Source organism: Colias philodice, chromosome 26 (genome assembly GCF_061535455.1).
Source record: "Colias philodice isolate Cphi_HAF_F1 chromosome 26, ilColPhil1 Martin Lab GWU primary, whole genome shotgun sequence".
NCBI lineage: Eukaryota > Metazoa > Arthropoda > Insecta > Lepidoptera > Pieridae > Colias > Colias philodice.
In genome coordinates this window covers 767344-786362 of record NC_143111.1, presented here as the reverse complement: position 1 = coordinate 786362, position 19019 = coordinate 767344, and the positions used below count along the sequence as shown (strand labels likewise).

The following is a 19019-nucleotide window of genomic DNA, read 5'->3' as shown; positions in this document are numbered from 1 at the left end:
AAAATAAAATATATATCAAACTAGATGATATGTTCAACGATTCTGTTTAATCAAAAACATAAAATATTAAAATTTACTCGATAAAAAAAATCACCAAGGTAGCTCTAATTTTCACACTTTTACGTTTTCTACTTGACATGGTAATACTTATTATGATTTTTTTTTTCATAAAGCATTATATTAAAACATTTGCAAGATATTTGTCAGAGCATTTTGTGTAATTACTTTTAGTTTTGGTTTTATCTGCGATAAACCACTTTTAGCGCTCTTTTTTTCTCGAGATAAACGTTTGATTTTGTCACGATAAAAGTGGTTTATCGCAGATAAAACCAAAACTAAAAGTAATTACACAAAATGCTCTGACAAATATCTTGCAAATGTTTTAATATAATTGTTTATGAAAAAAAAATCATAATAAGTATTACCATGTCAAGTAGAAAACGTAAAAGTGTGAAAATTAGAGCTAACTTGGTGATTTTTTTTTATCGAGTAAATTTTAATATTTTATGTTTTTGATTAAACAGAATCGTTGAACATATCATCTAGTTTGATATATATTTTATTTTTTAGATTTGGTCTTGCATATTACACGTATCATCTAATAGAAGATTGGTTATTTTGCTTTATGCGCCCCCTTAAACAAAATTGTAAGATACAACATAATGAAAAAATATGTTTGCTCGGAGTCCTCGGTGCGCGACGCGCATTTAGCCGATTTTTTGTTGTAATTTGACTGTATTTTCTATTGTTCATTTAAAAAAAAATTTGCTATTTTATTTCTTATCCACGAACTGGGATATTTCGATATTTGAGGTTTTGTGTGAAAAGTGTAACAGCAAAAGTTGTAGAAAAAAAATAATTACATACAACTTTACCATTACACTTTATTCCGCAGTTATAGATTTTTTTTAAAATCGAAAAACCTGTTTTTTATCCTTAAATTACGACCACAGGTCGACCCTAATAAACTTTTTCTATATTTTTGTTATATTCTCTTCCGTTACCGTTTGTAATTGATTTCATTGTTCTTTATTACCTTTATGTCTCAAAATTCAATAAAAACATCATGTAGAACAGTATTAATTTGTTAATTTAAAAAAGTTAATATTAAGTTAGTGGTCCACTTAGGTTGTGGACCTAGCCCAGGGGGGGGTCATGACCCCGTGACCCCCCCCCTGGATCCGCGCTTGGTAAACATAAGTTATTCAAATGCTTCTGAAAGTCGTTAAATATAAAATAAATATTATGAATACGTCATCTTTGTATAAAAGATGAGAACAACCAGTAAAAGTAACCTGTATGATTTGAGGAGCCCAATTATTTAAGCGGCAATAAATTGCCACTATAAAAATAATATAAGTTTTATCTAACAATTCAATTCAGATTGGGAGGCCACTTGATATAAAAATTGATCTACATTCTTACTTAATAACGTTTAACTAAGATTAAAAATAAAAGTTCAAGTGTTAAAAATACTGAAATAAAAAGTATAAACAAAGGAAATAGCAAAAGTTCAAAGTATCTTACCATAACTGTGGGTCCAGGTTCAATAATCCGTTGAAATGCAATGCGCGTCATAAAGGGTCATATCACGTCATATGATAGCAATGTAGGTCACGTTTACACTATAAACGTACTTGTGGCTATTGCAATTAAAGCTATTTTGATCTAACGAAATGTTAATGGACACGAAATATTTTTGGTATTATAGTATGAAATTATTATAAACGAATGATTATTAAGAAATTGAAGGTAGTTAAACACATCACACGGACAGCGTGCGAAACATAAGAAACACATTATGATTTTACTACTTACATGTAAACAAGTATTCTAAAATAAACCAATTTAATACAAAAAATGCACATGATACTAGTTTGTAATATCTACTCTCTCTTCTTTACTTCATCAAAATACATGTATCATGAAACGATTGATCAAAAACGAAGATATAACAAACATAATAAATAAATACACTTTATTCAGCACCAAGTAAATACGTATACAAAAGAAACAGAAAATATGTTATAAAGCTAAAAAGGCGGCCTTATCGCTACTAAGCGATTTCTACCAGGCAACCTGTGGGTAGGATTTTTAATTATAAAAATAAATAAGAGGTGAAAACATACTACAAAACATACTTACTTAAGAACAGGTACAATAACTGTTAGAAATATATCGATATATTGTAATTAACTCTTGTTTCAGGAACCTAGCTAGCAACTTGATAACAGAGTTGACGGACACATCGCTTCCTTCGCTCCCACTACTGCATACTCTGTAAGTAATAATATAAGTTATTATTGTGTATGTTTTTCTTTTAAATATATTATAATTTTGGCCTTTTTCTAATTTACAAGGAAATATAATAGAAATAGCAGATCTTCACACCTAATATGGTACGAGATGATAAACATGGAAGAAAATTCAACGAGCAAACTAACCAGTGTCCAAAAAAAGTATTTATTTTATAAATAAATACTTATAAAAAAAATCATATGAAAAGATAATTTTACTGCGTAATAGTCAAAATTTCATTATATTGCACTTGTATATTGATAAAAATAGTATCAATCGAACAGTAATATCTCAATTACCAAAGCGTCTAATGCTGATCGAGTGAGTGCGTGACTGGTTCTCATATGTCATGTTATGTTGAAGGCGAGCGGGTCCGCGGGGCAGTGTAGAGCTTCTCAAACTTTGTCAAGTTATACCCAAATAATCAGTATGGGTAATAATGAAGTTCGAAAACAAATAAATTTACTATTTAGGTATGAATTTATGAGTGAAAAATATTTGTTAGTCATAAGATATTTAGATTACCATGGAATATGATTAACCGATATTTTATTTGTACTGCAGAGACATATCACTGCAGACACTGATACAGACTACATAATAAAATACACAGGTATATAATGGCATATGTAAAAAAATCAAGTACTGCCCATATATTTTTACAATAATTTTTAAATTTAAACAATTACTCCCTTGGTTCAACAATGAAGTACATACCGTAAAGAGTAAAACTTCCAATGCCAAATATTCATAATGGTAACAATTAAGGATCTTAATTCAGAGGTCTAAGTCAATGTATAAGAACAATTCCCTTGCCAAAGATTAATAATGTTAACAAAGGTTCTTTTGAGGAGGTCTTTACCAAAGTTTAAGTACCACAGGCCCACAGCATCTCGTGAGCCGTGCATGATCTGACACAAATACCGCATGTCGATGTGCGATGCGTTTCATTCCTTTCATTTACTCATTACTGCTATATGGCTGTGTTTTTGTCCTCGTAATGTGTACGTGTGTGTGTGTAGTCTCTTGCTATGGGTAATGTGTAACTACTCCATTAGAACTAGGAATTTTTCAAATAATTTCTTAAAGGCTAATAAGTAATCTACGTAGTATTTTCTGATGTTTGATTTTACGCGAGTGTTATACATTTAGAAATTAAAGACTTTTTAACGGATTTTAAACGCTCGCTGTAAAGTGTTCGAAACGTCGGGAAAATAATAGAATGAATAAATCGCGTTTAAAATCCGTTAAAAAGTCTTTAATTTCTAAGTAATCTACGTTCTTATTCGTGCGTTTATTTATTTGTTAATTATTATCAATAGTTACTTCACCTTTTTGAATATGTTTCTCACCAAGCTGTTCAAGATTTTGACATAGTCTAGTCTATACTATACGAGTAGAACAGCCAACAATAAAAAAAATATTTTTTTTAACCTAAACCTATTTGTTGAATACTTAATTGTGGACTTTTGTAAACGTGAGATATATCCCCAGATGAGATGTGCATTTATTTGAATCCTTAGCCGCTTTTATCCAGAGAAATAGCTTTGGCAAGCACATCCATATCTAGGTACATAAATCGCTTAATCTCCCGTCCCTGGCTTTGAATTGCCATTAATATCGAAATTAGCAAAACAATAGTACCAGTTAAGCCTCCCATTTGCTGAAATCACAGTCATTAAGATACACAGCTAATATGCACAGCAATTGTTTTTGTTTGTAAGTACCTAATAGCCGATCGTTATAGACGCAATAAAATGTGAATGACCGATAAGCAAGGGGCAAATACATAGAAATGATGGAAATTTTTCTGGGGTCCGTTCGTTGGGGCTTATCGGAATTTGTTTGAGGCGATTAGTCTAGCTGTTGGTTTTTCCGGCTATTGGTACGGTAAATTGTATTCTTTCTGGAAGTTCATGTAATGAATACGCTTTTTAGAGAATTAACTGCACGATTTAAAAGTAAATGTATTGGAACAAAATCGTTTTGAGTGCAATAATTTTATTATCTATTTTCAGTAGATAATAATAATTAGGGTCTATAGTCTATACTCACTAAAATTGATTAGTCCCAAACGAAACATATTAACTCATTCGGGGCGTAAAACACAATAAGATCCCAATTCATTTAATTGTTTTATAAATGTATAAATTTAAATGAATTCACGTGTTCAACCCCTGAGTGAATTGATTAAAGCAGACTGCGGTATACTTGGGGGTAATGAGGTGAAACGAAATTTTCTTTACGGGCTTGTAAAATGTTCGATATTCTTCAATTTATCGCCGATATAATATTTTAGAGTTTAATGTGGAGTCAATGTTTTATAAAACACATTTTAGTGAAGTTTATTTTTTATTAAAAATCGTAGCTATTTTGTAGTACATTGATTTGATAAGCGCGAGCCAGCTGCCAGACGTGGTTAACCAAAATTCTAAATAAGCAATGATACAGGCTGCACGCAACATTATATTATGAGACGTTTAGGAAAATGTAAAGCTTCAACTAGAGTTTTGATAAATAATTTATTATTTATTACACTAATCCATTTTAATACATAGAAAAACAAACGATTATATTGATACGTGATACGTGTAACATGTGTTACTAGCAACACAAATAAGTGTTATAATATGTAACCCAATATATCACACATATTGTTACATCTAAGTAATTAAATAGGTAACTATCTACATTCTGCAATCTACATGCCGAGATTTAGGTCCTTGATTTTCCTCGTGACAAGGTCTCACATAAAATAAGATGTAATACTTCACAAAGCAGTAATAATCTAAAGAGTGAATGAATCTAAAGCTAGTCGTAAAATTTTTATGTACTTTTCGCATTACTTTTAGGCTCAGGCTATAAAGTTAAGATCTTGAATATGATGAGTGGACTAACCGTCTTAATTTTATTAGTGTAACGCTTTTATTTAACACTAGCTTTCCGCCTGCGGCTTCGCCCGCGTTTTCAAAAAAAAACCCGCATAGTTCCCGTTCCCGTGGGATTTCCGGGATAAAACCTAGCCTATGTCACTCAGAAATGATGTAGCTTTCCAACAGTGAAAGAATTTTTCAAATCTGCCAAGTAGTTTCGGAGCCTATTCAATTCATACAAACAAACAAACAAACAAAAAATCAAACCTTTCCTCTTTATAATATTTGTATAGATGTATAGATGTATAGACTAGAGCGCTCGCGCATAAAATTTACACCACAGAGTGCACTTCGTTGCACCAAGGAAGCTGGCGCGCTGCTAAAATGTTCGGTGATTGGTAGTAGAGGAATACCTGAGACAGCAACACTCAAGCACGATTCTTTAAAAAAATTGTGTGCGTGTACACACGTAAGAAGTGAAACTTCTTTATGACCTTATTTTTCAAAAAATAATTTACTAGGTATATGCAACTTTACAGAAATACGTCGAACCACGCGTGGTAGAGATAAGAAAAAGATGGCGCGTAACGGAAAAATGTCACGCATAACGAAAAAATGTTACACTAAATTTTTTTCCAACCCCGATAAAGAAGTTTCACTTCAAATATTTAGCAATATACATAATACACTGGGTGACCTATGTCAACCGCGTCAGCGTTCTAGTGTTAAACATTACATCGTAATATTAATTTATCTAGCAGAATTTTTACTGGAAATTTTATTATTATTAAACTTTATCTAACCGTACACGAACATTATTTCTTGATCTTTTAGTGTAAACGAAAACTCGTATTGCACGCCTCATAAGCGAAGCGTTGAGGTGGGTACTACTGTCACTTCGCGCAAAACATCTGATTTTTCAAACTTAAAATGTCTTTATGTATCATACATTGCACTTGTAAGATAATACATACACACACATATTAAGAAAAAACACTATTTTTAACGTTCATGATATTTTTGATGTCATTTTTGTTATTTAAACTAGTTAAAAAACAGTTTAAAAAAGTTCTGTCTTGGACGTCCGTGTGTCTGTATGTGCGGATCCTTTTTCTTGTTAACACGATAGCGACCGAAATACTTTACTAATCGAGTCTTTTTTTTCTCTTACGCTTGAGTATGCTCAGGAATAGAACCCTTTCATTTTTCAGGGTCTGATTCGATGTGGTTTAACTGTTATTAAATAAACAAAAATAATAATTAATAAATATTTATTAAAAAAAATTATGAGGCGTGCACTTTTGGATTTTCCAAATTATTTAGTGTTGTTTTTATCACCATTGTTGTGCATTTGCACCATAAGATAAAAACAATGGTCATTATTCATGAATGGTCTACCATTCATGAATAATGACCATTGTTTTTGTGATTTTATGATTCGCACATCAACAAAAATACAAACAAAGGTGCCTACAATCTACATCCTTCATGCATTTTTAATTTTAAAAGCTTTACTTAGGCTTTTCTATTCAAATATCGATTGTATTTCAGAAAGTAGGTAGTGTTAAACAAAGGACCTACCTATAAAATGTCACAAACATTTTTAATGAAATTTTGTAGGATCATTTCAATCCGTCCGCATCGCGTCACTTGTAATAAATAAACGTTAGTTTATAGAAAACTAGCTTTCCGCCCGCGGCTTCGCCCGCGTTTTCAGAGAAAAACCCGTTCCCGTAGGATTTCCGGGATAAAACCTATCCAATGTCCTTTCTCGGGTATCAAAATATATCTATACCAAATTTCATGCAAATTGGTTCAGTAGTTCAGGCGTGATAACAAACAGACAGACAGAGTTACTTTCGCATTTATAATATTAGTATGGATAAAAACAATATTGATTAAAATGAATACAAAGAGCAAGTAACAAAGTATTATTATTATTAATTACTGTGCACTTTTATATTCGATCCATGTTGCGACGAAATTAAAAATATTATTGCAAAACATTTGCAAAATAACTAGGTATGTGCTTTATGAATCTTTAGACTGAATTATTTCAGAATTACTACTTACATTGCGCAGAAGAGAGTCACTGACTTGACTTAAAATTAATAAAATTAGCGAATCATGTCTTACAATAATTATTAGTTTATTACCATGGACGTATAAAAAAAGACGGACGCCGTATTACGAACAAACAACGTGAAGCCACCATAGTAAGCTAGCGATCGTGTAAAGACAATAAACACGCACACACTCTCACCATAGTAAGCTAGTCGGCCGCCATTACGTCGTGAACTACCGACTGATTAACTGCGTCACTGTTTCACAAAAAATATTTAAAATGCCGTCTTGCGTGGTTAAATGGTGTCGCAACAGTACAATTTTAAATAACAAAACACGAGGGATTACATTCCACAGGGAAGCAAGTTATTTCTTTTATGTTTTAATGACAAAATTATTACGGCAAAATTTATAGAAAAAAATACAGCCGCCATTGTCAACAGGACAGCTGTTGCCATGGCAACATGGCACAAACACATGGATATTTCGCCGCCATTACTAGGCTTCACTCAATGTTTAGGCGATATACCGTCCGTCTTTTTTTATACGTCCATGTTTATTACACAAAATTATTTTTAAAGGGGTGTTTGTTTTGTTTTCTAAATACTTTTGCGTCATAGGTTATTTGAAAATGGAAGAACATTCTTCTTTTTTTTTATTTGCGGCCAGTATTGCGTAGTTACTTTTTAATAATCTGTGGTTACGTTATTCGTTTATCTCAATGAAATTGTTTAAATATAATTTTGTTCCAATTAAAACCACAAAATGTAAAAGAATAAATTTGACAAAAAAGCAGTTTTAAGCCACAATTATTTAGACGTCGACCAAAATTGTACTATCATTTTCAACGACGAATAGTAAATGTCAGCTCGCGACTACAATTTAAATTTAGAAATTTAAGAGAACATTTTATTCTAGTCCCGATATTGCGAGATATAAAGATGTCGTTAATGTGACATAAACCAGATATAACTTCTACACTTATTGCTTCGGGACTTTAAAATTTTATTAATCTTTCATATAATCTCTGGTCAAAGTTGGTGCGGCCGTAAATTTTTATGGTTTATGAGCAGTCAATTGGATTTGTAGTTAATAAAATAGTTCACGAAGTTTTTCAATTGTTTTTAGTGCATTATATTAAATTCTAGTTCGGAAGAGTTTTAAGGTAATATTTTTGATAATAGTTTTTCTTATTGTATTTTGTACATACATATTTATATTGTTGTTGTAGAATAAAATATAGTTAGAGTTTCTGAATTTAAATTTGGTTAATTTTTTCAAATACAAAAGTAATAAAAGAATAAAAAATAACCTCAAAATTTCAGCAAATGCGCTTCAAACAAATAACGCTCTATTAACGTATCCTATACATTACGTTCAAATTATCAAATGCACAGATAAAGTTAAAAATCTTTCAGATAACACTTGCGAGGGTTTCAGCGCAATTCGCAATGGTACAATAAACGTAATTTAGTGTCCTTTGAACACAAATGCCTTTACCATTGTGTGCTATTGTCACGGGTTGACGACCTACACACACACGTTTATATACGTGTGCTATGCAATAGTGTGTCTGTGTGTTGTATTCCCAAATGGTCAACTTTGTTTACAATATGTTTACAGCATTACGCTTTTTAGTCTAAAGTCTTAGATTTTTTGACTCAATGATGCGGTTTAAATGTAAGTGAGGTTGGACTCAAATTAAAGTTTTTGTAAGACTAAATGAACATGTACACGCTACTCTTACGATAATTAAGTAGAAGATAATAATTGCGAAGAGCTTTTTCCAATTTTGATTATAAAATATATATTATAGTATGTACTTACATATTCTATCCTGGACTATATCATGCCTCCAAAGCCTTTCCGTAACAAACATCACAAACTGAAAACTTTGTATTATTTTACGTGATTTGTTGATTACCAGAACCCTTCCATTAACTTTAACTTTAGCCTAGTTATATTTATAGTATGCGTCTAACCCCACAGTTAGAGCAAAAGTTATATTTGACATTTGTGAATAGTCTCGTCCTGCCCCTTTTTAATCATCCCCATTCTGTGACACTGATTTATCTCTGATATTTTCCTTGAGATGAATTCAGACGGTCGCCAATTGTTTTCGTAAAATACCGTCATTTATGAAGTCGTAAGTTGGGTATAAATCATGCTGCTACATTTGTAGAGCGCTATATTAATTTGAAGGTTTATAAAAATATTTTTATGTTTAAATTCTGTCCCTTGTTTATACAATATTGTCTTTAATAAGGCAAATTGCGTATTCCAAGCTACATAATTGTCAAATAATTTTAGGTATTAGATATCATATTATTTGGACTACTATAAGTAGGTACATTCTGTCATTTATTACCATGAGATAAATCTAATTTTAGGTTGGTAACAATTTTGTAGAAAAGTGTTTTATCATTTTTCGAAATAAAAAAGCTTTCGTTTTATATGTCTTCATAAAACTTCTAGAGAATTGCAAAACTCCTCAACTGTGCCTCGACTTTGTTTATGTTCAAAGATTGACATAGGACGAAAATGAGTATTATAACGACGAAGATATTTTTTAACAATTAAAGCATTGTCTCATTTAAACACCGCATAACGATGCTTTTTTGTTATTCCTTAAATTTAATAAGGACCTACTTGATACAATCTTACGGTTGTTATTACAAATCTTAATTTGCCGATTGAATGTAAGTCAATCACGCCATAGCCTCAATCAATCTACATACAATTTAGCCTTACTATATTTTATTAAGTTACCCTGAAATAGTACTCCAGTCTGAATGCTTTGAAGTGAATCATTTACCATACGTTTTCATACATTGAATATTGAACAGTTTGTCAGTCCGTTGGTACAGTAACAAGCGTGCTGATGGACGCTCGTAAAGTTGCCAATATAGCCATCGTGAATCCTGAAACCACTTTTTATTCGCTGTTTATGAGACTAGACTTTTATTAAGTTTGTGTAAATAATATATTATGTTGGTATAGACTAAAGATACTGGATAGGTTTGTATACTAGCGCGTAATTGTTAATAGCATTAAAAGTAGATAGCATATAGGCATAAATACATGAGTTGAAGAATATGTTTCAAAAGCTCAAATAACCTAATTTATTAGAAATTATATTATTCGATATATACCACAGAACATTGCTTGGTATTTAGCCAATTACACATATTTCTATAAAGTACAAGCTTTGGTCAGTTTTAGAATAGATAGAGATGTAAAATGTATAGATATGTATAGTATAATAACCTTTGCGGTATGAAACAAAAGTAAATTATTGGTAATGTGGATATATTGTACATCCTGGTTTGATTTTATTTAATGATGTGAGAGAACATTCGCGATAAATCGAGTTATAAACAACAATTTGCACATAGGTAATCCAACGGATTTGATGCGTCTGTTTGACGTAAAGTCTTGTTTATATCACTTTATATTATTTTTATACGATTACTGTCTCTTTTTATATTTACACAATATATTCTCAGGTTGAAATTGATTCTTTTAAGAATTATGTTACATGTAGAACTCTACCATCCGCCAAAAATATAGTGAATTCTTTCATCAGTTACATGATATAATAAAGATATACAGTGTAGATACTTACATAACATAGTAAGTAGTAAAACTTAAAGAAATATGTACTACCAAATTAATTTTGAAATTTCAATAATAAAGCTTTCTGTTACCTAGTCCGCGTAGCCGTCTACACAGAAAATCAGTTTTTGTTGTTATAAATACTAGGTATGATATTTACATGTGACTACGTTTCATATTGGTCTCATATAAAAGATTATATATGAAATATTATATATACATAATATGCTATATCTATGAAATGGTAAATCATTTATTATATGCTATTCTAACTGCATAGAAAGCTTACATATTCAGCACCGCACAGCGCACTGAATTTCATATTTATTCCGAGTAATATATAAATCAATGAATCCCAAACACAAGGGCCAAGGGGCAAACCTATAATTTGTACACATATAAATATTCCTTTTATTGACTGTATTACCATAATAGAGGCGTCCCGTCGCTGTGAGCGCAATCCAAAATAAGATAGTAGATACGGCTTATTGCTACAAAAATCGTATTCGCAACTATTGGTTTGGGCACAGATAATATAATAATATGTGTTGGGTTACCAGTTTCATAGTCAATACTGGTATATTTGTTTTATAATAGTTTGGTTTTTGTATAACAATATTTTTGATCATAGTAAGAATTTAATTACAGGCTGAAATAGCTAAGAAAACATAAAATTTTATATGAAAAGCAATGAAGACTATGTATTATTGATCGTATAATATTATTAGAATCAAAGTAAGTCAAGATAGCAACTGTTAATACAGATAATAGGGTTTTATTTGTTATACAATAAACATAAAATTAAAGGAGTCTGTGCGAAACTTTTGCAGCAATTAATTCAAGCTTAAATTGCTAACAATTATACATACATTCAAGTAATGACGTTGGTATTTCTTTGAAACCTGTACTTTATTTAATTTAATATAATTACATGTTTCTATGTTAATTTCAATTAATTAAGATTTTTTAAAGGGAAAAATTCAGAATGTAATAATTAAGTGGTCAATGAGCTTATTAATATTAATTAAACGATCGGAGATATTCCCAGAGCAAATGAATACGTATAACGGTATTTTTTATTTATTTTAAGTGCATAATCATCGTTTCAGTTCATCATTATAGTTTAATCATTTATAAATACCACGAAATATGTTTTATCACTATATTTGAAAATTTGAACGTTGGGCACACCGCACAGCATAAAAAGGGAGGGGGAACAAACGGGGGATGATATCGATATTCAGTTTATCATTACAAATACAATACATTTATTAACCGACTTCTTTTGTATTATTTTTTTTTATTATTAACATTATACATACATAATAAATCATGTTATGAGATACTTTAAGTTACTAATGTAGTTCTTGTTAAGTGTCCTAAAATGTTATCTTTATTTATTGATTTTAGGTGTTCCATACTGAAAGGATAATTTTAAAATGGTCTGTTAAAAGCAAAATAACGATTGTGTTATTATCAACAGGGTCCTGAAACGCAACCGCATCACGTACATCGACCAGAACGCTTTTGTTAACACGCCGGCGCTGCGCGTGCTGTAAGTACTTTTATTTCAAATGCATGACTTTAAATATAGTGAATAATAATGAAAAAAATTGTGTTTGTATATTTGTATAAATTCTATGGAATTTTCCGATCCCAGTGAGGAGTGAGGACGGATTCTGCTATGTACCTATAATTTTATACCGATAGTGGTAAAACAAAAATAAAATGATTGTAAAACAAAACGAAACGATTTAAAGAGGAAAGATTCGATTGTATGTTTGTTACGAATTACGTTTTAACTCAAAAAATACTCGTCAGATTAAAAAAAATCTTATTCTTACTTACTATCTTTAACGATGTAACATATATTCCGCTCTAACAGGATAATGATAAACCGGGATTCAACACTGGCGAAGCCAGGACAATCGACTAGTGTAAGGATAAATGTTATAATACCATATACCGTAGTTTGGTATAAATAAAGATATAGATAAACGCACATACGACATAATATAAAGTAACGTTTACTCGTATCCCGAAATATGTATCGATTTTCTGTCTCCGCTTCATAAAATCGTTTTATGATTATTATTATATAGTTTTTCTCTGTACAAAAAAATAACATAACAATCGCACTGTAGAATAAAAACCAGATATTCTTTCAAGGAAAATACTTCGGAATATAATTTAAACTTTATAGAGAGGCCACGAAATTTGAACTCGATCCAGACTAGAAAGGGGACAGTCCCAGACAAGAGTAAACAAAATAACACAAGTCTTAAGTGACTATTATTATGTGGTAATTTATTTGCTTGAACAAAACACAGCCTCTATGCCGCATTCGGCAGAGTAAATTTATCGTCAGAGTGGGCCATCTATTTTAATTTATCGTCATGTTTTTGGCTTCATAATACTTAAGTTCAATTATACTATGTTCCATGTCGTTAATGTAATGTACTTTGCTACGTTTTCAGTTCAATTATAAAAGGCGATAAAAATTTACAGTTGTTTGACGATAATATTTTGCGACTCCGCGATAGTGTGTCTAACATCGTAAAAATTTATTTCACTATCGCAGCCATGTTGTTACATCCATTGCGCCTCTTCAAGCAATTTAGATAAATGGAAAGCAGAATTGACGCAATCTATCATGCTTATTTTTATTTTCCCGCCGGGTCGCATTAAGCTGACGTTAGATAAGACGCTATCGCGTGATTTACGGCGTACGAATTATTTTAATTACTCCCTAACTAAAAGTTTACGCTGACTTGTAATTACACTATTCACAGAGGGGTAACATGCAATGTTCTACAGTAGAACTTCAAGGACATAGACTGGCTTCTTTTGAATAATGTAGCAAAAACGTGTAACAAAAGAAGGGAATCAACAAGATTTGAATAATTCGAGATAGCAGAAAGAGAATTGGACTGTAAGAATCTCGTATGTCAAAACCTGTCTCGTAAGTTTTCACATATTTCCTGTAAGGGCAATTTATATTCAATGTAGGTAGACTGAATAAAATATTCACACAATCAATAGAATCAATATAGACAATAGAATTTGTATAATACTTCTATCGTCTACGAAGAATAAATCTTCCACTTTTCTCATTAAAAGAAAAGAACCGCCTGAACAATAGTTCCGTCTATAACTCGTCTTTTATTACCGTTATTTATATCCAAAATCTATTTTGTCAATCACAGTTTAGTTAGTTACATTTTCCTATATATTTCACATAAATTAAATTTATGGTGTTAAAATATGATCTGGCTACTTCTTTTCTTCTGTTTCTATCATATAATCTTCAATTTCAATCAATTTCTTGTGTTGCAGTTAATACAATTTAAATCAACCGCTTTCTATTAGTTATTCTTATTTAATTAAATAATTTAGTAGAAGTTCATGGATGACATAAAACATGGTAATTCTTGTTTTATTCTTTGTTTACATAACAAAAACCGTACTCAAGGATGTAATAATACAAATACTCTTCACCTTGGTCTATTTAACGTTAATATATAATCTAATCGCACCCTTGATTGGGATCAAACGTGGGTGTATGTTTATTAAAACACTGAACGTTACCGTGGTCCATATTATTTGTATACGTAGTATATTATTATTAGTCTGTGATATTATGAATACGTTGGTTTAATAGTTGATGAAAATTACTAATCGTATACCATATTTTTGTATTTTTAATTTGGCAGGGTTATATTTTTCATTCATAGGCGATTCATCGTTGATTATAATTACGTAAAGATTCGATAAAGACTAAAACTTTACCACAATTTTTTTAACGTTAACCGAAATCTATATTGTATAATCATTATTTATTTAGGAACAAATTAATGTAAGTATGTAAATAGAAAGTGGTATAAATAATGTGTATTTTATCACAATACTTAATCGTTCAATCCGAAACAAAACAAACATGTTTATACCTACCTTAGGCCTACCATCAAAACTGTCCTGTCTTCTATTCAATTAAACTACTCTGTACCATGCGAGTCCTGTTACCTGTCATTATAACTAGCATTCAAACAATCTATTTGTAACTCAAAAGACATACGTGATGCAACACAAGCAAGTAACCTCAGTAATATAGAGCACACATGGTCCATAAACCTTTCATTAGTCGCTAATAATGTGGCAGTAGTTTAACATCTCGGAAGTTTCTGCGACAAACGATCGCTGCACTATTTCAGGCGGGGCCACTAAACCTAATGAAGTAGAATTTTAAACATTTGATACGTTTTTTTTAATTATTATTATAGTGTTAAATCATATATGTGTTGTAGGTAAATAGGTATGTTTATGAATGTGAAGATGTTTGGCGTATAGTACTTAGCCTAAATAACATTTTGACTCCGATTTTACAGGCAAATATCAATCAACCAGTTAATTTTTTATAAGACTTCGACCTATACATTAATTGATATTCATGTAAATTAACTATTATTTTATTCTACTTTATACTTTACAGACACAATCTATTTGATTAAACAATAATTATAGAGACATAAAAGAAAAACAATTCGCTTGTTCCAAAGCCCAACGCACTCCCTCCAAACAGTTTCTTCTAAGACCCCGCATTAATAACATCGCTGCAATTCTTCACCTTATTTGCACCCGTCGAGAAAAATATTAAAGATTTATGAGTTATAGTGGCCATAAACTAAGAGATTTTTTCCTAAATTGCGTGCACAGTTGAATAATGTTCCTCGTTAGTACCTCGGCTAGGGTTACACTGTTGTTATTTTATTAGTCTGGGGATTTTTATAGTTTGTTGCTCTATACTAAAATATTAATTAAATTTAATACTTATGAAGTATTTTATTTGCGACATGTGTACACTAAAAGCTAACTTTACTCATTCAACAAACAACTTAATTAAGTTAAAATAACTATATTTCCAATTGGAAATATAGTTATTTTGATATCAGGAAGAGTAACATAAACAATTATTACATAGAAGTTAGAACTCGTTGAAGTATGTTATCCTATTGTTAAGGTCTTTTATATATTTGATATAAAAGACCTGTAGCTCCTTTTCATACGACTATAACACCCACAACGATTTACAAGGATATTGTTACCAAAGACACGTCGCAATTCTTCACACTTGACCCGCTTTATTTTTCACACCGACACAAAGAAGCCTAGAGGCAACACATGTTACCAATGCCCTACCCGTCTCCTTCATAAACAAACCATCAACATATCAAAAGCATATTTCGCCACAATAGATTCTGGATTTATCACATATTATTTGCCAACAATCTCGGAGATTATTTGAGATAAACAATAGGTCTGTTTGAGCTGTATTGATATCAATGTAACTGCTATTTAACAAGAAACAAAGAGCTATAGTTCCGTCTCAAATGGATTTATTATTTTCCAAATGATGATGTTTTCTTCGCCATTATCAGTATACAATACAAATCTTAATGTGTGTGATGAACACTTCCTTGCTTACATTCAGACGTATTCATACTTTGTCCTCGTTTAATCACCGCTTATTATTAACGAGAAGGAAGACTCTTTGCTTTAATATTTAACGCAGTTCTGATATAATAAATCTGACGATTTCATTATGTGAAAATGGAACAACGACTTGGTGTAATTTTTGGGTAAAATAAACACACATAAAGCCGTTTCTGAAATTTACAAAATAAGTTGTGGATAAGAGTTATGACGTTTGTTTAGGTTTGCAAGTAAAACATTTGTCCGAAACTTTGATGAGATCCCTAGCTTAGAAATACTGACTGAAATGTACTTAATAATGTTATTCTGGTTTTTGTGTATAGTAGCGGTTGAGTGATTGTTTTAATATAATAATGTATATAGAGCCTGAATAATATGTTTCTAGTTCGTCTCCAGTAATTGTATTTAAAGCAAACATCAATTTTATTATAAGTTGTTTTTGAAACTTATGTTTTATCATTATAAAAGGCACTTTTTTCAAATGATATATTTCGAACATATTTTTCTTTATCAGTTTTTTTAAAAGCAGTACGTGTACAGAACGGGTCTTTCAATTCCTAATTGCCTTCTTTTTGAATGTTGAAAACTTCTTGAGAAATAAGTATTTACGTATGAAGTGGAAAAGATAAAGTACACATTTATTAGTCTTTTAGCGAAAAGAAACTGTGTGTAAAATACTTTACTGTTTTAAATGAACACCTTTAAATGGTGTTTCTGATATGGTAAATGAATTTAATTATATTTAAGTAGTCTTATATTATGTTTTCTTTGTTGACAGGCGTCTTGAAGATAACATGTTAAGTGAACTGCCGCCTGCTATCTCGCTCTTGCCAATGTTGGAAGATTTGTAAGTATATTTATTCATTCATTGTCGCTATTCAATTATTTCATTCAATTGTGGTATCGGGTTGTCAATGTAACCGAAAATTGAAATAAAATGTGTTTACGTGGCTCGCTATCCATTCAGATTTTAGAAATGATTTATTTTAACAAAATTATTGAGGTTTTTTGAAAAAGTGTAACTATTTTATTGGGAATTATTTATGTACCGAATTAACTGCTTAGTTTTTAACTAGTTTCGTTTGTAACGTTTACGAATTTCTGAAGCCGTGTTCATTATAGATATGCTTCGTTAATATGATTTCAAATCAAATACCTAATATGAAAGCAGACCAAAATCGATCGTTAATACAAAAGTTGTTATGCACACTGTAATAGGCATGACGAAAGATTTTCAAAACCTCTTCCATAATGTGTGTATACGTTTATTAAACAAGAAAAACCCTATATTTCGCTAATATACTTAAATTTAACGAAGATAAAAGCTATTTTTCAAAAAATATTTATTAACTGTGCCAAAACAGCTCACAGGTGTCATGGCGTAGGCGTGACGTCACTATTACGTAAATACGTAATTATCTGTATGCATAGCGAAGCAAAATTAAACAAATATTTAATTATTAAGTATAATAGAATCTAATTTCAAAGTTTATAAGTGGTGTGCAGTATTGCAATGTGAATCTACATAAAAATAATACCCAAAAAAAGTGTTAAAGAGAAAATAATATGAAATGATTGTATAAATTGGACGGAGAGAAACCCGAACCACATATTCGTGAATTCGCAATTATATTTCTGTTCTGAGTCGATAAAGCATACGTTAAAAAATAGAAAATAAATAAAAATGCGTATTCTCAACATATTCATAACAACAAAATATACCTGACGCGAAGGTGTTTACATAGACGTGACGTCACGCGTGTTTCAGTCAAGATGGCTGACTGCAGAATTTCAATGTTTTATTTTATTGATAATCATTAATCGTCCATTAATCTTAATGTTTTTACTGTTTCTAAGTGACTATTTTTAATTTATTTATTATAAATTTTCCCTTAAAAACACTAATTCGTCTGTCGTCTGTCGTCATGCCTATTAATTATAATTTTAATTTTTTAAGCTTGAAAACATATATACAAACTGTGTTAAAATTATTTTCAAACATCATATCTTTTCATAGGTCCCTTGCAAACAACAGAATAGAACGCGTGTCCCCTGGCCTGCAAGCGTGCTCCCGACTCATCAGGCTAGAGCTGCGGGGCAATCCTTTATCCCAGCTTCATCATCAAGCGCTGGAGCACCTTCCTCGCTTGACTACCTTGTGAGTATCGACCTTGTAGTGTGCATAGATTGGCAGTTGTGTCAAGTGTACTTCGGTTTGAATTGGGTTGCATTTTTGCTGAAGTTATAGTTCACTATTTTTTTGCGAGAAACATTTAAATAACTAATTTGTACTAACATCTATGTGATTTCCTAGCGTGTCATGTCGCGCTTTAGCACAAGATGACAACGATTCAAAGTTGAAACTCCTGTTACTAATTAGTATGTATAAAATTCCTTAAAATATTTTGTGTCTACTCATTTGGAAAGAATTTCATTGAAAACTTTAATTTCTTAAAAGAATAAATGTGAACCAAACATATTACGTTGTTCGCTGCAAAATACACAAACCCTTTCATTTGTGCTAAGTATATCCCGCGAAGTTTAAAATATCAAAAGTTAATAACAAAATTGTAACACGACTTCAAATAGAATGCTGTCCATTTGGAAAATAGAATAATTTCGACAGAGTGACCTATATCGGGGATGCGGTGCAGTTGCGACCAAACTTCACGTGTACTG

At 31.0% G+C, this 19019-nt stretch overlaps 2 protein-coding genes across 2 annotated transcripts in view; one reads left to right on the top strand and one right to left on the bottom strand.

Moving 5' to 3' along the window:
• The window catches only part of LOC149476720 (uncharacterized), a 71935-nt gene that overhangs the window by 26567 nt on the left and 26349 nt on the right, over positions 1 to 19019 (bottom strand). The window lies entirely within an intron of this gene.
• Positions 1 to 19019, top strand: part of rk (G-protein coupled receptor rickets) — a 90014-nt gene that overhangs the window by 49992 nt on the left and 21003 nt on the right. The window contains exons 5-8 of the mRNA XM_089711139.1: positions 2209 to 2280; positions 12334 to 12405; positions 17119 to 17187; positions 18358 to 18498. Of these exons, the coding sequence (XP_089567265.1) occupies positions 2209 to 2280; positions 12334 to 12405; positions 17119 to 17187; positions 18358 to 18498 (354 nt within the window). The remainder of the gene's footprint in view (positions 1 to 2208; positions 2281 to 12333; positions 12406 to 17118; positions 17188 to 18357; positions 18499 to 19019) is intronic.